This window comes from Heterocephalus glaber, unplaced genomic scaffold, assembly GCF_053883595.1.
Source record: "Heterocephalus glaber isolate CG9 unplaced genomic scaffold, H.glaber_assembly_v1.0 deba00000937, whole genome shotgun sequence".
In the NCBI taxonomy this organism is placed as follows: domain Eukaryota; kingdom Metazoa; phylum Chordata; class Mammalia; order Rodentia; family Bathyergidae; genus Heterocephalus; species Heterocephalus glaber.
The window spans coordinates 2,653,452-2,676,670 of NW_028258173.1; the positions used below are offsets into that span (position 1 = coordinate 2,653,452).

General features: G+C 46.5%; 2 protein-coding genes across 13 annotated transcripts in view; one reads left to right on the forward strand and one right to left on the reverse strand.

Moving 5' to 3' along the window:
• Nucleotides 1–19,312, reverse strand: part of Ccdc40 (coiled-coil domain 40 molecular ruler complex subunit) — a 56,202-nt gene extending 36,890 nt beyond the window's left edge. For 2 of the 5 annotated variants that reach the window (XM_013078125.3, XM_004860879.4), the window contains exons 1-7: nt 18,795–19,312; nt 17,610–17,673; nt 16,796–17,203; nt 14,331–14,475; nt 11,921–12,075; nt 11,112–11,195; nt 10,817–11,036 (exon numbers count right to left, since the gene is read on the reverse strand). In XM_013078125.3, the coding sequence (XP_012933579.2) occupies nt 10,817–11,036; nt 11,112–11,195; nt 11,921–12,075; nt 14,331–14,475; nt 16,796–17,203; nt 17,610–17,673; nt 18,795–18,823 (1,105 nt within the window). In that variant the 5' untranslated portion in view covers nt 18,824–19,312. Of the gene's footprint in view, nt 1–10,816; nt 11,037–11,111; nt 11,196–11,920; nt 12,076–14,330; nt 14,476–16,795; nt 17,204–17,609; nt 17,674–18,794 lie in introns of those variants that run through there. The other 3 variants (XM_087208340.1, XM_004860878.4, XM_087208342.1) reach the window with 3 other exon arrangements.
• A 49-nt stretch (nt 19,313–19,361) lies between these two features.
• The window catches only part of Tbc1d16 (TBC1 domain family member 16), a 70,754-nt gene continuing 66,896 nt past the window's right edge, over nt 19,362–23,219 (forward strand). For 6 of the 8 annotated variants that reach the window (XM_004860870.4, XM_004860874.4, XM_021241298.2 and 3 more), the window contains exon 1: nt 19,362–19,498. The gene's annotated coding sequence lies outside the window, so the exon portion shown is untranslated. Of the gene's footprint in view, nt 19,585–23,219 lie in introns of all 8 variants that reach the window. The other 2 variants (XM_021241296.2, XM_087208350.1) reach the window with 2 other exon arrangements.

A 23,219-nucleotide genomic window follows, 5' to 3' on the forward strand; every position in this document is an offset into this window, starting at 1 on the left:
ATGCTGGGAATACTAAAGGGTGTGATTACTAAATTACTATTGCTTTAGCACAGTTCTGGGTGTGTATGATGGGAAGGCCCAAGTTGGGTGTGAATGGCACCACTCAAAAGGCAGGTAGCAAGCCAGGGATTTAGCTCAATGGTTCTGCTGCCTGCCTTGCAAGCACAAGGACCTGAGTTCGATCTCTGGTACAAAAAAAAAAAAAAAGGCAGGTAGCCTAGAAGGGATAAAAGGGAGGAGGTGGGCAGCTGCTTCTGCTGCTGCTGCTTGCTGCCTTCTGCCTTCTCTGCCCTGCCATGGACTGTTTCTCCTCTGTGACGCCCCTCTGCTCTGCTGTCCTGCTTTGGAACCAGCTGATTATGGACTGAAACTTCTACAAACAGTGAGCCGAAATAAGCCTTTTCTCCTTTAACTTTAGGTGTCCGGTATTTGTCTCAGCAATGAGAAAAGTAACAAAGACAGGGTTGTTCATGAGTGGTTCCTAGGGTTTGTCAATAGCCAGTTGAAATTTGATGCCATTATTGTGGCTGAATTTACTATTGTAGCCAAGGTGACATAGTAGTGGTTGGCAATTGGTTTTCTATGCCAATATCTAGATTGATTGGGGGTCATAATACTGTGGCTCACTTCCAAAGAACACCACACTGGGCCAAAGAACTTGCAAACCTCAGCATGTACATACACACACATGCACGCATGCACACAAAACAGAAATACGAAAAGACAAGGCAACAAAATGCCTCCAAAAACTCTCAACTCCTTCACAAAAATTCAGGGGGCATTGAGGGGGAAGAAATCATAAGTCACACGGCAGATAGGTCTGAAAGGGTATCACTGGAGGTAAAATAGTTCAATAAAGAACTTGGAAATTTTAAAGAAGATATAACTAATCAGATAATGACTTTATGAAACAAGTGATCAGAAAGTCTAGAGAAGACACTAAACAATAGCTACTGGAGATAAGGAAGAGATGCAAAACATGAATGCCCAGCATAGGACAGAGTGGGAGTTTGTCTTACTTACCTTTTAAACTCTTAGTGAAAACAGCTTCCAACCCAGACTGTTACATCCTGCAAAATTATCTTTCAAAATTGACAGAGAGATAAGATACTTCCATGAAAAAGAAAACCTAAAAAATTCATGACCACCAAACCAACACTCCAAAAAATTCTCAAGAATATCCTAGAAGGAGATGATGAAGCTAACAATGCCGAAGATCCAATAAAATGAGTACTTCAGGTAGGGGTAGCAGTTAAGTAGAAGGGGGGAAAAAAAAGGCAAAACAGCAACAAGAAATTAATAAAATGACAGGAATAAATCAATACCTATAATTACAACTATCAATGTAAGTGGACTCAATTCACCAATCAAAAGACACAGATTAGCAGAATATATCGAGAGAAAATCCAATGATACGCTGTATACAACAAACACATTTAAAACAAAAAAGAAATTCAGAGACTAAAAATCAAAGGATGGAAAACAATATTCCAAGCAATGGGTACCTGAAAACAAGCAGGGGTAGCGATCCTAGTTTTAGACAAAGTGGAGTTCAAGCCAAAACTGATCCAAACAGGCACAGAAGGACATTACATATCGGTTAGTGAAACTATTTAACAACAAGAGATAATAATTACAAACATTTATGCACCAAGCCATGGTGGCCCCAACTTTATAAACAAACTCTAATGGAAAATAAAAATCAGGGCTGGGGATTTAGTTCAGTGACACCACACTTATCTCACAAGTGCAAAGTCCTGAGTTCGATCCCTGGTACCAAAAAAATAAAAAAAGAAAGAAAAAGAAAAGAAAAGATCAAGTAAATATCAACACAATTATATTGGGGATTTCAGTACCTCACTATCTCAAATAGTCAGACCAACTAAAAAAATCAATAAAGAAATATCAGAATTGAACTAAATCTTTGAATAGATGGATTTAATAGATACATACAGAGTGTTCCATCTAAAAACAACAGAATACACATCCTTTCTGGCTGCACATGGTACTTTCTCCAAAATAGACCACATACTAGCTAATATGTGACTAACTAACATGACTAACTAAATGCAAAAGAATCAATATTTTACCATGCATATCATCAGATCACAGTGCAATCAAACAAAATCAACAGCAACAGAAACTATACAAACATATGGAAATTAAACAACACACTCTTGAATAATCAATAGGTCACAGACAAAATTAAAGAAGAAATATGACAGTTTCTAGAATTAAATGATAATGCAAGTAAAACATACCAGAACTTATGAGACTCAATGAAAGCAGCCCTACAAGGCTGTGAATATTAGTGAGTGCTCACATCAGAAAGAACAAGCCCAAATAAATAACCCAATGATGCATCTCAAGATCTTAGAAAAACAGGAATGATCCAAACCCAGAGCTTGCAGAAGGAAGAAAATCATAAAGATCAGAGTAGAAATTAATGAAACAGAGACTAAAAAAGCAATATAAAGAATCAATGAATTGAAGAGCTGTTTTTTTGAAAGAATAAACAAAATCAACAACCCATAGCCAATCTTACAAAAAAAAAGGAAAGACACAAATTAATGCAAATAGAAATGAAAAAAGTAAAATCACAATGGACACTGCCAAAATCCAGAAAATTATTAGTAACTACTTCACAAACATATATACCAAGCAATTGGAGAACTCAGAAGAAATGGTGAGATTCATAGATACATATAAGTTGCCAAAACTAAATCAGTAAGACTTAAAAATCTTGAGCAATCCAATAATGGGCAATGATATTGAAGCAATAATAAGAAAAGAAAAGAAAAGAAAGAAAGAGAAAAACTACCAACTAAGAAAAGCCCAGGACCTGATAGATTCACAGCCAACTTTTACATGAACTTTATAGAAGATCTAATACCAATACTCCTCAAACTTTTTAATGAAACTGTGATGGAAGAAGTATAATCAAAATCATTCTTGGAAGTTAATATTATCCTGATCCCAAAACCAGACCAGGATCCAACCAAAAAAGAGAACTATAGGCCAGTTTCTCTAATGAACATAGGTGCAAAAATCCTTAACAAGATACTGGCAAACAGAATGCAACAAATCATCAAAAAGATCATACACCATGACCAAGTAAGCTTCATTCCAGGGATGCAAGGATGGTTCAACATACGCAAATCAATAAATGTAATTCATCACATAAACAGAAGGACAAAAATCACATGATCATCTTAATAGACAGAAAAAGCCTTTGACAAAATCCAACAACCATTCCTGATTTAAAAAAACAAAACTGAAGAAAATAGGTATAGAAGGTCTTTATCTCAACATGATAAAAGCCATTTATGACCAACCTACTGTTGATATCACATTAAGGTGGGGATAATTGAAAACCTTCCCTCTAAAATCAGGAACAAAACAGAGATGTCCATTATCACCACTCTCATTCAACATAGTCCTTGCAACATTAGCCAAAGCAATCAGGCAAGAGAAAGAAATAAAAGGGATACGTATAGGAAAGGACAAGGTCAAAATGTCATTGCGTGCAGATGACATGACCCTTTATTTACAAGACCTAAAAAACACCAAAAGACTCTTAGAATTGATAACCATACAAAATAAACACACAAAAATCAATAGCATTTCTGTACACTAATGATGAACTCACTAAAAAAGGAACACCATTCACAACAGCACCAAGAAAAATTAAATACTTAGGTAGTAACCTAACTAAGGAAGTGAAAGACCTCTACAATGAGAATTACATCACTCTGAAAAAGGAAATCAAGGAGGACATCAGAAAATAGAAAGATATACACTGTTCCTGGATAGGCAAAGCCAACATAATCAAAATGGCTATATCTGCAAAGCTGATATATAGATTTAATGCAATCCCAGTCAAACACCAATGTCATTTCTCACAGAGCTAGAGAAAACAATCCTAAAATTTATATGGAATCAGAAGAGATCTAGAATAGCACAAGGAAGCCTGGGTAACAAAAGTAAAACAAGTGGGATCACATCCCAGACTTGGTTATATTACAAAGCTACCCTGATTAAAACAGCATGGTACTGGCACAAAAACAGACATGTGGATCAGGAGAACAGAATAGAAGAAGCAGAAACAACCCCTGGCACATACAGCTATTTGATCTTTGACAAGGAGCCAAAAACATGCACTGGAGGAAAGATAATCTCTTTAATAAATGGCACTGGGAGAACTGGCTATCCACGTTTAGAAGATCGAATCTAGACCTGTATCTCTCACCATGTACTAAACTAAAAAAAAAAAATCAAAGATCTAAATGTTGAAACAGAAACAATCTGCTGGAAGATAAAATAGGTACAACTTTTGAAGACACAGGCATAGGAAAGGATTTTCTGAACAGAACCCCAATGGCACAAGATCTAATACCGAGAATCAACAATTGAATCATATATCAAATTTAAAGGCTTCTGCACAACAAAAGAAACAACCAATAGAGTGAAGAGACAATCTACAGAATGGGAAAAATACTTTGCTGCTATTTCATGGACAGCACACTAACATCAGTGATATACAAAGAACTCAAAAAATTAGATTCCCAAAAATAAAAGAGCTAATTAAAAACAGTCAACTGAAATGAACAGACACTTCTCAGAAGAATTAGTACAAATGACCAATACATACATGAAAAAATGCTCAACATTGCTGGCCATCAGAGAACTTCAAACTACACTCAGATTCTTATCGCGGAAAGAATGGCTATCATCAAAAAATCTAATAATAACAAATGCTGGTGAGGAGGTAGGGGGAAAAGGACTTCTACATTGTTGAGTGTAAACTAGTACAACCACTAAGGAAATCAGTGCAGAGATTCCTCAAAAAACTGAAAGGAGAAATTTCATTTGACCCAGCTATTCCCCTTCTAGGTTTCTTCCCAAAAAGAGTTAAAATCATCATATTACTGAGATACATATGTACCCATGTTTATAGCAGCACAATTTATAATAGCTAGATCTTGGAAACAGTATATATGTTCATAAACAGATGAATGGATAAGGAAATGTGGTAGTTATACACAATGGAGTATTACACTGCCATAAAGATAAACTTGAGGCATTCATACGTAAATGGATGTAACATAATGTGAAGTGAAATAAGTCAGACACACAAGCTTAAAATCACATGGTTTCTCTTATATGTGAAACTCAGAGTAAAAATGAAGAACAAAATAAAAGATAGATAACAGGAAGTGGGGGGGGCACGGGGATTTGGCTCAGTGGTGCTGCCCCCTGCCGCACAAGCGCAAGGTCCCCGAGTTCAATCCCCAGTACCCCCCCAAATAAAAAAAACAGGAAGAGGGAGATAAATCATTCTCAAAGAGGAAGGGTATCAGGAGATGGAGGGAGAAGGGATGATAAGAGAACTGTGATGTGCTATGTGCATGTACCAACTTCCTACAGAGAAAGTAAACATTATGCATTACGCATACGTACTAATAAACTAAACTAAAAAATTTTTAAACATCCCGTTATGGATCTTGATTAGAATCCATTAGTTGTACTTTTAATTTGAAGAGAAATTATGTTTTTGTTTTGTTTTGTTTTGGTACCGGGGATTGAACTTGGGTCCTTGTGCTTGCGCAGCAGGCGGCGAAACCACTGAGCTAAATCCCCGGCCAGAAATTATGTTTTTTATATTATGAATCTCCTGGTCCAGGGACGCAACCATTCTATTTATTGAAATCTGTTCTTCGTCCTGAAGTGAAGTTTGTTTTTCTCTAGACAGCCTCAATCACTTCTTCTTGGGTTTAACCCTATGTATCCTGCAGTTGCAATTCTTAAGTTGTTACCACTATTATGGATACATTTTTTAAAATTCTAATTCCTAACTGGGTACTGCTCAGATAGAAGAAAACTACTCGGGTACTTTCCTGATTTCTTACACCTGTGTTTCTAGCAGTTTCTCATAGTTACTGTGACCCTTCTAGGTGTCAGCGGTGTTCTTGGTGGTGGGCGACAATGTCAACAGCTCATTTCCAAATCGACACCTCCTTTGTGCTCCGTGTCTTCCTGCTGTCTCAGCGTTCATCCCAGCGCTTTCCACAGAGTGAACCTGTCCTGAAGTTTCTGATAAATGTATGAAGAACTCACCGCCTGTCCTGGTTTGGGACGAATAGGTTTTATCAAACGCCCATTTGGCACCCATCTGGAAAGCTTTTTTCCCTGCCTTTAATTTGTTAACATATGTGTTAAATTTGTAGATCGCTTATGACAAATGAGTCCTGAATTCCAGAAGTGAACCCTACATGGCTTTGGGTTATTTTTCCTTCAATATACTGCAGAAGCTTAATTTGATGATGCTTAGGATTTTCACACTTCATAAATGGGACTGCTTCATGGTCGTCTGGATTCATGTGTTGTCAGTTTTTGCAGCAAGCATTGTGCCGAGCATTTTGACACAAGACTGGGGGTGTGGCCCCAATTTTTGCCCCTGGATGGCTGAGTAACCCCAAAAGTGATATTCCTTGAAGGGCTACTAGGACTGTCCCTTAACACCTTTAAATGCTGGCCCTCAGGACTTTGGCCCATACTTTACGTTTCTTCAATGATGCAATCAGTACGAATTATAACTGCCTTGAAACAAAAGTGATAATTCCTCTGAATTGTTCTCAATTCCAACATGTACGTTCCTTGTATAATCCCCCTTTTCTCTTTTGGGGACATGCCAGAAGTACTTCAAGTTCATGGCCATTTAAAAAAACCAGCAATTTTATTTATCAAGTCAATTCAATTTCTTTTTATATAATTTCATCAGCGTCAGCTTATTGTCTTTATTAATTTCTCCTACTTCTTTTGGCTTACTTGCTCCTTAAAGCTTCTTGAGTAGGATGTCTGTCCTCGGTGTTGTCTATGAAATTGCACACAACACCCTGCAGGCGTGGAGCTCATCTGAGCATTCTGGCTGAGCTGGGTGAGGCCCCTGAAATGTCCAGAGTCTTCGAGGGCTGCCCTTCCCCTTAGATCAGTGACTCCCTGCCCTGTCTGCTCTTTGCAATGGTCTGAAAGGCTTTAAAACAACAAAAAAAATGCAAGGAACTAGATGGAGCGGAGAAGCCAGGTGACATTTGGGACCAGGCTGATGGTGCTAGGTAGAGCAGGATCGTGCCACTGGGCAGGAGGTGAGAAAGTAGAAAGGGTCCTCTATGCTTATATAAAATTGATCATACGACTACAAACTCTGGGATCCCAGCAGAAGGCCTAACCTCTAGCAGCTCTACCACCAGGAAGGCTCCCTAACCGAACTTCAAGAAGCACATCTCAAGTCTTCTCATTCACAGGTCAGGCAGCCTTTCCAGAGAGTCCAACCACTAAGCCATCAGTTTCCAAAGGCATCTGCATCACCTCTGGAAAATATGGGACCTCGAAGTCCAGGTGTCCCCAAAAGCTCATCTCATCATCCCACTGCACAAAAGTGTCTGCACCAGCAGAAACGCAAGGCAACTACCGAGCTCTTTTTATTACCAAGTGGATAGAGCATCACTGCCGACACAACAGAGCATGCAGGGTCTCTGCACAATAACACTACCAGCTGAGGCTACACCAAGAAATTCAGCTTAGCTAGATGAAGACTCTTCTCTTCCTGGGCAGCCAGGATTTGAAGGAGATACTCTTTGTGACTTGTGCCACTGTAAGCACAGTTCTGACAGCCATTCTTTGCTGCAGAAAAGGCCCACAGATTTGGAACCCTGAAAGACTCAAGGGTACGAAGGCACAAGGACAACATCAGAGGATGCATCTCACCAAACATGGGGTCCTAAAACCATAAAAAGCTCATAAACTGAAGCAATGAAGGAATGTCTCAGGATGATTACTGTGTCAAAGTATGAAGTTATGATGAGAAACTGTGCCCAGCAGGAATTATATAAACTACCCCATTAAGCATCTGAAATGTGGGGGTTTACTTTAGCAATTAGTATTACTTTAGTTATATTACCTTAACTAACATTCTGGCCTTGTTAATGCTGCAAATGTTAATCTGCCTAAATCTGACGTTTATCTGAAACATCTGATGTTTATTCACTGGGTACAACTTCAAGACTGCTAAAAAGGATAGAAAAGGAGGCAGTCAGCTATTTCACCTCCCAAAGGCCAAGCCCAAGGGCTAAGAGCAGATTGTTGCTGTACTGAGGCCAACACAAGCTCCAGTGCATTCCTAGCAGCTGGTGACTTTAAAAACAAAAACTGAACAGATTATGTGAGGAAGGAAGAGTGATTCTGAGCATACTTTGGCCCATGCACCATACTATTTATAACTACAGCCATAATATTAAGCAGTTACTAGTGAAATTCTGATCAAATAAAGGTGAGACAGGTGGAGGGGTATGGTATGGGACAACCACGTCCCTCTTCATTCAGTATTGTAGTAAGTATAGAAAATAACTTATACATGCTTTAAATACCCAGGTATGAATAGAATTGGTTGTCTCAGGGAGACAGAAACAATGACTAAAAAGAAAGCTGCAGGGAGACTCATTTGTTTCACTCCTGGATATTGTACCATGTAAATATATTACCTGTGTTTTAAAAATGCAAATTTTAATGACTAGCTTGTGAGAACTGATTGATCAGACAAGGAATAACTATACTGAATTTCAACAAAATGTCTACAAAATCTTTTATCCAAATGGGCGGGTGATATTGCAAAATGGATAACATAATTTAGTAAGAGCCCATCATGACATCTTTCCCTTGAACTTTTGAAATTTCACAGGTTTCCAGGTACAACTATTAAAGTCAGTATTGAAATAAATTGAGCCTAAAACAGATTTTTGAGTCCCAATATCTCCAAATGACAAATCAATTATGTTGTTTCATTTAAAATGTAATAATATTGCATCATAATATATTAATAATACATAATATTGAAAATGTCTCTGGGCCGGGGATTTAGCTCAGTGGTTCCATCACCTGCCCTGCAAGCGCAAGGTCCTGAGATCCATCCAAAAAAAAAAACACAAAGAAAAAAAGAAAATGTCTCATCAAATAACTGCTCTAAGAGGCTTAGAGAACATCTCGGACTGGAACAACCTGGCAAGGGCTTTCTCAGAGGTGTGACTTAGGCTGGACTCGAAGGTTGACAGGATTTGACTAGGAGAAAACATGGAAGACCTGGAAAGGCTTGGTTGGGCCATGAAAGCAGTCCTCAGAGTGGTGTTCATTTTTATCAAGCTCCTGATAATCGTAATGCTTAGAAAATTTTGAGAATTTCTAACTCCACGTAAATATTCTCTATGATCCTTGGATTTATACTGCAGAGACACTATAAAATGACTTTAAAAAGAAAAAAAGAAAGCAGAGGTCAGATTCAGAAAGGGAAATGTAGAAACGGCTGCACTGCAATATTGAACCAGAGATCAGTCCCATTATGAATACTTAATTCCATTAAAAATACTTGTACCTTCAGTAAATATAGACTACTCTGCTGCTGTTTAAAAAAAAAAGAACTAGAAAGTTCCCTTTCCATTCTTTTTTTGAGTGTTGGAGAGTATCATTTCTTTGAATTCTAGAAAAAGACCAGAAAGGCAACACTGATGTCAGACACATTCCTCTCTGTTTAAGGTGAAGTCAGATGGGCTTTCAAAATTGTTTCTGGTGATGCAAAGGCTACCTGTGTCACTGACCTTTGCCCATGCTCTTCCTTCATCCTTCTGTTCCACTAATGCAATTTTAAAGCTGCACACAATAACTACCAATCCTTGAGTTTTTAGACTCAAATTGCCATAAGCTGTTTCCAAAACAATTTGTGGAGCACATAATGATTAGATTAACAGTTAATATATCCTGACTACAGTTTTATTCCAAAGTGTCCTGTTCATGATGTCACGTTGATATACTGAAATTTCAATGCGAAAGCTGCCATTTTATAAGATGGGAGTATTTGCTTTTAGTTGATCCTGAAGAAGGGCTTGAAGACCTGATACGTTGAAAAGCTACCTTTAATAAAACCCTGGTACTAGTTACTATGGGTTAGGATTGCAGAAAAAGCACAATGGCAAAACAAACCAAAAAAAAAGAAAAGCAAGAAACAAACAATGCCTGGCCTTCCCCAACCAGATCAGAGGTCCGGGCTGGCTGGTGTGGGGTTTGGAGCTCCCCAGCTCCTCGGGCAGCTGGCCGAGCCCCAGACTTGAGTACAGTCTGCTCCTCCTGCCTACCAGCCTGCAGCATTTCTTCCTTGGCCCTTGGACTCTGGAAATCTCACCGGCTGTGTCCAGGTGTGTTTAAATTCCAGCTGGGCCTATCCTAAGGCCCGTCTTTCCTGATTTCCTGTCTTTCCTGATTTCCTGCCGTGACCTTGTGTGGTGCTGGCTACTGCCTGGCCCCTCCAAAGGCTGCCTGACGGACACGGACTTTCATAACTTCTTGCCTATTTCCTTTGCAAAACATGCCACACACTGAGGGCATGGGCTCAGCAGGGACGCTGTCTACAATGTGACACAGGCTCTCAGCCTCCCCGCCCAAGCTACCTCTTTCCCACGAAGCCCCAGGGCTCGGGCCTGGGGCCCTGGCTCAGGCAGGCGCAGCCTTCGTGCGCTTCCATGGCCTCTTGCGCTGGCCCAGAGCCTCACATCCTGCTCTGTGCTCCCTCCGTGCCCCTCCCTGGGGATGTGTGTCTACACCAGATTGGTGGGTTTATGACGGTGGGTTTCGCCCTTTGCTGCTTTGTCCAACAAAGTGCTTTACAGAAATGGAACCCTTCCGGGACGCACACACATTTTGCTTTGCTCCGTCCCGCATCGGCACAGGGACCCATACGTGGGGTTGCACCATGGGGAATGCCACGCCTTACCTTTTTTCCGCTCCTCGTTGGCAGCTGCCCAGGTCTTGGTATAGAGCGCCCGCACCTCCTGCAGCTCCTCCTCCTTGCGTCTCCTCTCACCCGCAGCGAAGGCGTAGCGGTCCTGGCTCTTCCCCAGCTGCATCTGCAGGCGGGCCAGGTGCTGCTGAACCCCGTAGAGATTCACACCCAGCTCCTGATGATGGGCTCGGCTTTGCTTGTTGGCCACCTCCTGCCCCAGAGAGAGAGAAACAGGGTCAAGGGACTGTGCCCAGCCTGGCCGGGAGATGACAGGACCTATACGCACCAGCTCTTGAAGTTCCAGCGTCAGCTTGTCTATCTGGCGGTTCAGGTAGCTCTTCAGGGCAGCCTGGAATCTGACCATCAGGGGCTAAAACAACAGAAAACCACTGGTTACACCAGTCGCACCCAGGGCGGAGGCTGAGTGCCTGTGTGTATGGGGGAGGGGACTCCCCACTTCTGCCTGGGAGGCCTCCTCTCCAAGGTACAAATTCGAGGCACCTGCTGGTCCCACCATCCCAGGCACTGCGAAACTAAGAGCACTGCGAACTGGTTGGTCGTCTGAGTTTTACCAGGGGTCAGAGGGTGGTGGTGAGCAGCGGCCAGGATGCCATCGTGGAATGGGTACCCAGAGCACTTGCTAGGGCTCCTTCTTCCCCCAGCACCAGGAGGAGCACCACAGCTTTCCAAATGGGCCGCTCCCACCGAGGCCTGCCTATGCTGCTTGCCAGGGCCTGGGGTGAGGAGCTGCAATCTGGTTGGTACTCCCAAGGCAGCGGCCCTCATCCACCCCCCACATTCGACAAGGTCTGGAGACATCCGTGCTGCTGGCATGTCGTGGGTGGAGGCCACAGGTGCTGCCCAGCATCCTATGAAGCCCAGGTGGGCCCCACCAGAGAATAATCTGGCGCCAAAAGTCAGCAGAGCTGAGGTTAGGAGATGCATACTTTAGGTATTTCAATGTAAAAGAACACACTTGACAAAGCAAGAGGCAAACATGCAGAGCGCAGTGACAAGGACACGGCCTGGAGGTAAGAGGGCAGAAAAGGGCCTGCGTAGGGAAAGCAAAACCCTGAATGCACTACACTGTCTTACGTGGTCTGGGTCCAAAACCACCAGCTGGGATCCCTCGCCTTCCACCTCGTCACTGCCCTCCGACTCTATCCTCTCCACTGAAGTCCCTTCTTCAGGGCTTAACTCTTGGGCCTGGTCCAGCAACGCTTCCTCCTGAGAGTGGGCATCAGCATCCTCTGGGGAGATCGCAGGAGAGAGTGAAGATGTCATCAAGGAGTTGACAGAGTGCCAGATCATTATATTCAGGGGAGCTGGCAGCAAAAGTAGTCCCATTCCCCTGCTGTTCGAGGACAAAGAGAAAGAAAAGCCACACAAACAGAGGGGGGCTGCCAGGCCTGGAAACACGCCGGTAATCCCAGCACCCTGGGAAACTGAGGCAGGATGATTGCAAGTTTGAGTCTAGCCGGCACAACTAAGCAATTTAGAGAGACTCTGTCTCAAAATAATAAAGGGCTGGGAATATAGCTCGGTGCAAAGGCCTTGGATTCAATCCCCAGTACTTCAGGAGAAAGGGAAGAGGACTCAGAAGTTTTTTATGGTCTCTCTGTAGGGCCTTCCAATGTATTCCAGAGAAAGAATCACATTTTAAAGGTAGGCAGGAAGGCAACTTACTCTGTAGATAGTTATTCTACGAGGAGTGAAGAGAAAGCAGGCTCATTACTGAAGGACTAGACCTGAGGTTTTATAAAATTTAGAACAAGCTGACAAAATTAAAACAAAGGAAATTATAAATGAGTCTCTAGTTACAGCTTTTCTGTCCTGCAGATTGGAGATGTCCCTGTTCGGTTTTTTACTAGTCAGACATGCACTATTTTCATGTCATTCATTTATTTTATTGTCATTATTATTATTTTTCCCTACTAGTGATTGACCTCAGGGCTTCAAGCATGCTAGGTAAGCACTCTACCATCGAGCTATATTCCCAGCCCCTTGTGCCCAGGATTTAGCTCAGTGGTTCTGGTGCCTGCCTCATAAGCGCAAGGTCCCGAGTTCGATCCCTGGTACCAAAAAAAAAAGTCAGGTTTCCCAGCCCCTTGTGTCACTCATGAATAACTAGGCCTTGTGGCCTGTACCATCTGTGCATTTGCATCCCAGGGAATAAGCAATCTCCCAATCTGCTCTTCCATCCATGTGGGTGTGCAGGGCAGGCCTGGCACTCAGCAAATGGGGCACAGGTGGGAGATGCTGCCACCAGGCTCTTCTTCCTGACCCCAGGAGAGGTGGCAGTTAGGGGCTGCGGGTCAGATCCTCACGGGTCCTCCATTAAGACCCCATTCTGTTGCTTGCTTGGGTACGTTACGAGTGGCTCTCTGGTCCTCGGCTACACAGTGGAGGATGGCTTCTACTGCCCTGAGTTAGTGTAAGGATAAAATGGAGTCAAAGAGAGTAAATGCTCCATAAATCTTACCCATGTCTGTGGCTGATATTTCATCCTTAGCCTCACGGCCTGTGACGCGTAAGACTGTGTCAACTTGGCTGGATTGGGAGATGTGCGGGGGACTGGTGGACACAGTCCTGGGTGTATCTGGGTTATGAAGGCTTTGGGTCTATGTCTGGTCCTTCACCCCTTCCCCTCTGGTGCTACTTCCCTCCTCTGTTCCCACTGCCATGAACTAAGCAGCTGTGCCCCACCTTGGCCTCCCACTATCATGGTCCTGCCTTGGAGCCAGGAGACCATGGACTGAATCCTCTGAGACTATGAGCCAAATTAAACCTCTCCTTTAAGTTGTGAGTGTTGGTTACTGTGTCCGGCAACGGGAAAGCTAATGAATATGCAGCCCTACAGGTAACAAGGCAGCAGTGGCCAAGTGGACAGCCTCACCTGCAGAGAAGGGGATGTGCAGGTGGCTTGTCTTGTTGCCAGGACAATGGCAGTAGGTGTGAGGGTGTGGGGAATAACTCTACATAACTTCAGGGAAAATCATTTGATTAGGCCTAGTTCTCCTGCCTACAGGGCAGCTATGGCATTCTGAGACATGGCTCCATTTTGGCCTCTGGTCACAGCTAGGGCCTCAATGGTCTGGTGATGCTGTGATGCTTCAGGACAAGAAGAGATCCTGGGAGGAACAAAATCTTCATCTGCATAGTTCCTCGTTGTTCTAGGATTTCTGCTGGACACCCCCCCCCCGACCCCCACCCCCGGTCATCTGTTACATTTGTTCCTCCCCTTGTACTGAACTGGCTGTCCTGTGTCATCTGTTACATTTGTGTCTCTTACTAAATAAAAGGTGGCAGGTTTGGGGGCTTTCGTGTCTGTTGCCCAGAGCAGCACTGATCAGGCCCAAAGCTCAGCTTCTTCTCAAAGTCTCATTTTTTTCTACCCTTTTTGTATAAGTCAATTCGCCTTGTGCTGTGGTGGCTCAAAGGAGACTAGGACTTACTGCAGAGGTTCTAGTAACGTCCCCTTTCCCTGTTCCCTACATGAGGGTACCTGGTTCTTGCTCAAAGGGCTCCTCTGGGCTCAAGGAGAGCTCTTCCTCATCCGAGGGCACCACGCTGCTCTCTTGGTTCATCCTGAAGCTGTGCTGTGAGCCCATAGGAAAGGCTTTCTGCTGGAAGTCCTGCTGGGGTCCCTTCTATGGGGAGAACAACAAGGCTGATCACTGAGGGCTGCTGGGGTTTATAATGGCTTAACTGTGCTCCCCCAAAGGCTCTCATGAGTAAAGCCTGGTCCCCAGGGTGACACTATTGATGTGGCAGAACCTTTAAGATGTGGGAGGTTCTTAAGTCAGCAGTAGCGTGTTCTCAGAAAGAAGCACCCTGGAACCCCTGAGTTCTGCTGGGGACAGCCTGCCCCTCCCTGCTTCCTCCTGTACGTGCTCCTGCCATTGTGAGCCTGCAGCTAGGGGTCTCAAATTAAATAAAAACATTAATAAATCCATAAGAAAATAAGCAAGACAAGGATGTCACCCATGCCATTTCTATTCGGCATTGCACTTTTTTGGTGTGGTACTGGGGATCGAACTCAGGACCTTGTGCTTGCAAGGCAGGTGCAGGGTCACTGGGCTAATCCCCAGCCCCAGCATTGCACTTGAGGGTCTGGCCAATGTAAGCAGGCAGGGAAAAGAAAGAAAAGTGCACAGAGCAGAAAAGAAGAGGTTGTCTTTTTTTTTCAGACAAAAGGACCGTTTTTTTAATTAAAAAGCTTATGGATTCTCCAAGCAAAGTATCCTAATAACGGAGTTTAGCTGTATTGGAGAATATAACAAACTATTGCATTTCTGTAAGCTGGGAACCACTTACATCAGCACCCAAAAGTGAGAAATGCTTAGGGATAAATCTGGCAAAAGATGTTGAGCACCAGTACACATTATGGAACAGAAAGCAGACCTAAATAAATGGTAGTAATCTGTTGTGATTTTTCTTTCTCATTCTAAATAAATAAATATTCATTTATTTTATTTTTTATTTCACATGTGCTTAGAAAGTTTTCATTGGTTTCAGAGATATACAGTGTATCATTTAGATTCCCCCCTTCACTTACCTGTTTTAAACAAAAATGTACCTTCCTGAGAAATCATCACTAAATACAAGGAGGGAAAGAATTACTCCACAAGGGGGAAGCCTGGCCCTTTTCACTTGAGTGGAGACCCGGGCGTGAATGTGTTAAGGAGGGGCACCTGGAACCCACAGGGGCGTGTTGGTTCTCTGAAGGCAGGGGGCCACAACTAGAAACACCAGTGAATCCAACCAGGGGGCATTCTACAAGATTGCTGGCCTTGGGCTGGATGTGGCGACGTGCACTTGTGATCTTAGTGATTCAGGAGGCTGAGGCGGTAGGATCGCAACTTCAAGGTCAGCCTGGGCAACTCAGCAAGACCCTGTCTCAAATAAAAAGGGCTGGGGGCGTATCTCAGTGGTAAAGCACCCTGGGTTCTCAGCTCAATTTCAGTATTGCAAAAACAACAACAAAACTTGGCCTGTGATCTTTGCTAGGGTCAAGGTCATCAAAGTCAAGGAGAAACAGGGGAGACTAGAGATGTGACTCTGGGTGTGATCTCTTTGCTATAAAAGTTGTTACTGGAACATCTGGGCAAATAGCAGTGAGGCCTGAGTACTTCCGGGTAATATAGCAACACACTTTCCAGTCGTCGTCGTCGTCGTCCTCCTCGTCCTCGTCCTCGTCCTCCTCGTCCTCGTCCTCCTCCTCCTCCTCCTCCTCCTCCTCCCCCCCTCCCCCTCCCCTCCCCCCCTCCCCTTCTCCCCTCCCCCCCTCCCCTTCCCCCCCTCCCCCTCCCCCTCCTCCTCTTTCTTCTTTTTGTAGAAGAAAATTGAATCCAGGGTCTCACACATACTAGGCAAGCGCTCTACCACCAAGCTACATCCCCAGCCCCTTTAAAAAATCTTCTTTTGAGACAAGGTCCCGCTAGGTAGCCCAGCCTGGCCTCGAACTTGCCATCCTTGTACCTCGGCCTCCCAGTCATGGGGATCACAGGTGTGTGCCACCACCCTGACTGTTTTCTCATTGTTTTGATCTAGAACTGCACTGTCCAGGATTTAGCCACTTGCCACAGCTAGCTATTTAAACATAAATTAATATGAAATTTTAAAAATTAACAACCCAGCTCCTCCTCAAAAGCCATATGACAAGTGCTCCTCAAATGAGCACATGACCCTAGGTGGCTCATGTCCACTGGACTGGACTGGACTGAGCTGCTCTGGAAGACTGGTAACCTGGGCGCCCTTACATGGATGGTGGCAACACAATGACACCAACCAGACCCGGGTCTAGGAACACTGATGGGAGTACAGGATCTGTCCACATTGCATAGCAGATTCCGAGACCTATGTTTGCTAACATGTCCTGAATGGGGATTGCAGGTTTTGGTTATTCTTTAAGCTCCATACATGAGGCAAAGAACCACATGGACACTGAACAGAACCCGGGCTACTCACCAAGGGGCCTGCTATTGATCCCAAAGCATCCGGGCCCTCGGGCTGGGACGGCTCTCTGGAGACAACCTCTGGTTCCGATGCACCAGCCTCTCGGGAGAAATCATGGCTGGCTTTGTACAGATATTCAGAGCCAGCATCATCTCCCAGCACTTCCTGAGGACTGACGTCTGAATACAGGAGCTCTGAACTAGTTTGTCCTTCAAGGGATGCAGTTTCCACCTCAGATTCATATTCTTCAGTTTCCACTTTCTGGGTGGATTCACAGTCCCCTTCAGTCCCCACGGCCCCATCAATGCCTACTTCCTCTTTTATTTCCACTTTGCCCTCAGCCTCAATTTCCCCTGCAGAAGGGCCCGAGATGCCCGTGGCCTCTTCACTTTTCCAGTCACTGTTCTCCAGTGGTGACACCTGAAAAAGGGGGCAGAAAAGACCCGGGTGTTTATACAAAGAAGAAAGGATTAGATGAGCCGTGCTTAGCAGTGTAATGTTCTTGTGGGGAAGACACATCGGCACGGATATCGTGTCTGGGGGGAGAATGGCCTGCGCTGTATTAGGTCCATATTCCTTGTGCTCACTTTGCACAGGAAAGGGCTTCTGAGAAACTAAGGATGATCAGGAGTTGGCTATCCTTGGTATTCCTGGCTAACTGCCCACACTCTGAAGTGAGGTAGAAGGAACATGGGTTTCTTGGCACCTGCACCGTTTGTCCCAGTGCTAGGTAAAAGGATCACCGTGCAACTGACCTGAGCAAGTCCCAGTCCCTGTGCCTCCCAGTCCACATCAACCCAGAGCACCTTCTCCCAGGGAGCCTTACTGCATGGCCTTCATCACCAGGTCTCTCCTCTCCTTCAGAAGTTGATCCGCCTTCCAGGGGAGACCTGGTTGCAGAGGGGAACAGTGGAATGGTTAGCATGTATCACCCCTTGAACTCTATACCTGTTTGAGCACTTGTGAATTCTCTCTTGCCCCAGGCTGTCCATCAGGCCTCTGTCCCATCACTAGACTGTGCTTGTCACAAGCCCAGGTGTCACAAGCTTGGTCCAAAAAGGAATAAAGAAACAATCATTAAAACACTGAGGGAATAGCACCATGCGATCATCCCAGAAAAGCCACCTTAACCAAACTGCATCCAGGACAAAACAGGGGACAAGAAATACAGAGCACAGAAGGCTGCACAAGAACAAAGCTCCAGCCTCTGCCTTAGCTCAACTATTTACTTATTGTATGATTTATAATATTCTTAATAAAGTAAAATATAAGCGAACCTCCATCAAAGGAATATAGATATGTGCGACCCCTGCGATTTTCCCTCTCCTTCCAAGATCACTGGTTACTGGTAACAGTCGGAGATTTGGTGCAAAATCTATGCTTTCTGTAGAAAACATAAAACGATATAGAAGTGTCTAGGGTTTTAAAAAAATCAAATTCTTCATATCGTTTTTACCCTTCACGAGGCAAAACCGATCCGAACTGGGGCGTAGATCTTCCCCTTGCGAACCTCTCTGAGTGTGCTTAGGGTTCGCCCTGGGCTCAAAGAAAGTGCAGTCCTGTGTCTTCCACCGGGCTGCCTGTCCCCACCCCACCACCACAGCCGCCAGCCTGTGACCCGGATCCGTTCTTGCAGGAGGGAGGCTCGGGGCTGGGCCGTCCGGATCCCTGCGAATGTCCAGTGTCGCCAGCGCGAGGTTGGGGCAGCATCCCATGGACCCGTGCTGCACTCTGCAGCCGGGACAGCCAGGCCTGGCAGTTGCCATGGTTACCCGGGGATCGTCAGCCGGGGTCTCAGAGGGAGCAGAGAGCTTGGACTACGGGAATGGGAGGGGGGAGAGCGGAGAAGGGTGAGGGGGGCGGTGGACGGGAAGGGGTCGGAAAGTCCCGGAAAGGGGGAGAAGAGGGTCGTGGAGGGGAAGGGGACGACGCTTGGGCCATCTGGGCGTGGAAGGCTAGAGGAGCGTAGCCTGGCATCCCTGAGACCCACTGTCTTCTTGGCCCGGCTTACCCTCCAGCCTGGTCGCCCGGCTGCGCCATTTCCCGTTGCTAGGCGACGCCGTCAACATCCGGCGGGGCGGGGCGGGGACCTCGCGCACCTAGGGCCCCGGCGGTCGGGCGCGCGGCCATTGTGCCTTTCGCGTGCACGTGGAGAACGCGGTCTGAAGCTGCACTCACGTTACGGCACACACGTGTGTGGTTCCCATCGCTATCTGCTCCCGGTTTCATTAAGGCGACCATAGTATCTACGTGTGACCCGCACTGCAAGGCCCCAGGGACCCCAGGACCGCTATGAGCCCCTCGGGTGGCAGGCGGAGTGGGAGCTTGGGGCACTCGGCGTCGTCTCCTCAGGCGTCCTGCGAGGACTCCTCGGTGGAGGAGCGACGCCCAGGGCCCTCTGCCAGGTGTCCGGTCTTCCCCAAAATATGAAAAACGTAAATGCAGAGGGCAGCACCGAGCGGGCGAGCGCTCCATGAGGAGTCCCGGCTCGCCTTGGCGGCGCGGGGCTCCGATCCCAGGCGCAGGAGGGAGATTCGGGAGCGCGGGGGCCGGGCGGGAGGACCGCGGGAGGATCGGGGCGGGCCGGGGGCGGGCTTCGCGCGCGCCGCTCCGCGCCCCGCCCCGCCGCGCCTCACTGGCAGCGCTGTGGCGACCGCGGCGGCGTTGTCCGCTCTCGGAGCCGGCGCAAATCCGGCCCCCGGCGGCTGGATCCGGGTGGGTATCAGAGCCTGGCTCGGGCCGTGGGGCCAGGATCCCTGACGCCCCCTCGGGACTGGACGACGCCTCTTGGCGGAGCCGGGGTAGGGGCGCGCTGGGCGCGTGGGCCTGCAGCCTTGGGCCGGGGAGGGCCCAGGGTCCGGCCGCAGCCCCGAGGAGCCCGGGGCGGGAGCGGGAGTGGGGGCGTTGCGGGTGGACATGGGAGCACCTCTGGGACACCCTGGGGACTCCCCCACCACCCCGGCCGGGGGTTGGGGGGGCGCCCAGCGATGGGAGTGGGCCTAATTCGGGGAGACTGACCTCGCCTGTGTGGAGCTCCGGGCCGGGGAACTTGCGGTCTTTGTCTGGCTGAATCGTTGGAGAACGCGAAAGGGAACTTGTAGGGTGCCGACGCTGAGCCCCCAAAGTCGGCCTTCTGCTACACGGTGCCTGCTTGCTTAGCATTTCTGGCCTGTAGCTTGGGTGGTGTGGGCAGTTTGCGTTCCACATGTCAAGATCCTTACTTCGTTTTGGTTCCACTCTGCTCTTTATGTCCTTAAGGAGAGAAAGAAAGAAAAAAGGGAAAAAAGGATAATTTAAGATTTGCTAAAAATAACCTAAGGAGCCCTGCCAGAAAGCAGCGAATCCCCAAATCCTGTTATTCCCACTCTCGGAAGTTGGTATCATATGTTGGCCACAATCTAGTTCAGATTCGGCTCAGAAATAGAAAGGAATAGGAGGGAGATGGTGAACGTTGGTTTCTCTTTCCTGGGTAAACTTTGTTTTACTTTCCAGTCAAGTTCACCGGCAAGCTGGTCTGATGGGTGGTTCCTGTCCCTTGACCCTAAGGATCTACTTCGCTTTTCACTTGGAGAGAAAGGGGAGAACTTCTCTGGAGCACACAGTGACCCGTGTGGGTGCAGAGACCCGGGGGCTGGGAGTGTTATATTCCAGATCTGTTGCCAGCCGATTAAAAAACTTTAAAAAGTTAATGTGTTAGTTTTAGAAATTCTTCATTAGAAATGTTAACTTACAAATCGACAGTAAATATTAAATGCTTCTGAGACTTGTGAGAGCTTTTTGCAAATACGGGATCAAGATGAACCCTGTTCGTATGAAGCTCAGTTCACTCACAGTGCTGGTAGGGAAGGTTCCCTGGGGGTGGGTGGGGTTTGTGTTTTCTGCTGCCCACCCTGCTTAGTGGTGAGCAGAGTCTCAGAATACAGCTAAAGAAAGTTATTAGTGAAACTACTTAATCCTCTAGCAGTTGTTGTGGCCGTGTTAATAGCTCCTGATCACCGACTGGAACTCACAAAACAAACTCAGGGGGCAGGACTGCTGTGCACCCCGCCTTTTATGTGGAAGCACTCAGACTTGGAGAAGTAACTCACCCAAGTTGTGCAGCTAGGGGTGATGCAACACTGGGTGACCCGGGTGCAGGTGTTCCAGCTCCAGAAAAACCGTGGCTCCCCTCTTGTAACCAGTCCGCCGTTCCTGTGCATGCACTCTGTTTTTAGTACAGGAGATCGAACTTGGGACCTTTCGCTTTCGTGGCAGGTGCCAGAACCACTGAGCTAAATCCCCGGGTATGCCATGGCACCTTGCTCTGGGAAGACTCTTCCAGGCCCAGGTCTGAAGGCACCTGATATGGCCATTGAGTTTGCAAAACCTGCCATCAATCATGCTGGCCTCTGCTCTGTTCTGGGAAGCAAGTCACGATGGCTTCCAGAGATAGTCTGCTGAGTTCAGATAAACCCTGCCACCTAGCACTGTACTTGCTGAATTCCTCAGTTTCCCATCTGTAAAGTTGGAACAGTATTACCTATCTCAAAGGCTGTTGCATGAACTATGGAAAGCCCTGAGTGCCACGTGGTAAGTACTTGTTAACATTTTTAATTATTATGAATGGCTATCATTTGGATTTTTCACATTTAGCTAGAGTGGTAAAACATTGTGGTTTTTGTTGTTGTCGTTGTCATCATTGTTGTTTCAGTGCTGGGGATTGAACTCAGGGGCTTCACACTGAGCTACATCCCCAGCCCTTTTTAAATTTTTTTATTTTGAGACGGGGTCTTACTAAGTCACTGTGTTACCTAGGCTGGGCTTGAACTTACTTCATTAGGTGGAAAGCTGGTCTTAGCAGATGTGGAATTCAGCATTGGGCCTGTGTACGGTTTTATCTTTGTAACGTGATTGGAGCCTGGGTCCCTGCAAACTGTTCTGGGGATCAGGCCGGGCGAACACAGATCTATACATTTTTGCTTTGTCTCTCTCTGGGACCAGGATTTTCTCTAAGCAAATCAGCTGTATTGGTTTTGGAGGTGTTGTCAGTACAGGTTTCCCCCAATTTTGAGTTTTGTTTTGTGCATCAGCTTCTACTTTGGAAGAGACAGCAAGACTCCTTGGGTCTCCAGCCTGGGCTTATTGGATGTTCCTATCTTCCTAGATGGCTCTGTATCTTTCTTACCTTTTGGGTTTCTTCCTTCCTGGGTCCCAGATCTGAGCTCATCTCCAAGTTTAGTTTCTTCTCTCTGGCCCAACTTCATTGGCTCTTTGGGAGAAAACAGGATGTTTGTATTTGGAGTCAAGGGCAAAAGAGCAGATGGTCTCTCCCTGGAGGTGTGGGCTTTGGGAGTTTCCAGGGAGTGGTTGGTAATCGGAGTGACAGCTGGACGGTTGGAAGAGGAAAGTCTCAGCTAGGTGGGACCCAGCCTCCTCTCCTTGACTGTCGGGCGGTGTAGCAAAGGTCCTTTCCCCTGTGGGACTTGGTCTGTGGACTTCATGTTCAGTGCCAGCTGCCTGCCTGTCCTCTCCCCTGTATGGGGCTTCTTCCCCTGTGCTCCTGTGTGGCAAATGTGTTTCTCTTCTGCATCAAAATGCAATCCAGAGGACGAGGCACGTTGGCCCCCAGGGCCTCATCGGAATCCTGGGAATTAGGGGGACCCAGCATTGGCAGACCATGTGGCCCCCAGGACTGGGGTTCTGATCTGGTGCCTGCAGAAGTAATAGCTCCCCTTGACCCTCAAGGCCAGGTTCCCCAGAGACAGTGGTGGCTCAGGTTGGAGGAAGGGCAGCAGGAGGGCGAGGGAGCCCAAGCCTCTTCCAGCTTCATCTTAGCAGATGCTCCGCAGGAGGAAAAGGACCCTTGTTTTCGTGTGTCTGCTCTGCTAAGTTTAGCCAGGTGTCGCCTCACCCTGCTGGTTGTCCAGGGCAAAGCAGATGATTACTCTGCTGGCTGCCTGGAGCCCACCAAAGCACAGGGCATGTTGCTCCTGAGCAGCCAAGGACAAGGCCACTGAATAATCACGGTGGGCGTCATCCCCTGACTCACGCTCCCAAGTGTCTGGTGCCGTCCACCTGCCTCTGCCCTGTTGCAGTGAGCAGTGGTCACCAGCATGCTCATCTGTTAGAGCAGCTGCAGGAAGCTAATACACGAGGGACAGGGAAGCTTTCAAAAGAGGCCAGAGCCCCAAGATCTGTTTCCAGCCCTGTTTCTGTTTTTTATCTTTTAATTTTACCCCTAGGTTGGCCCTGAATTTGTGATCCTCCTGCCTCAGCCTCCCAGAGCACTGGGAGTACAGGCGTGTGCCACCACGCTCGTCCATCTCCAGCCCTTTCTTTTGTTTATTTTGAGGCAGGGCTTGCTAAGTTGCCCAGGCCAACCTCGAACTTGTGATCCTCCTGCCTCAGCCAGGCCTATGGGCGCCACCACGCCGGGCTTCGTTACGTCATTTCTTCA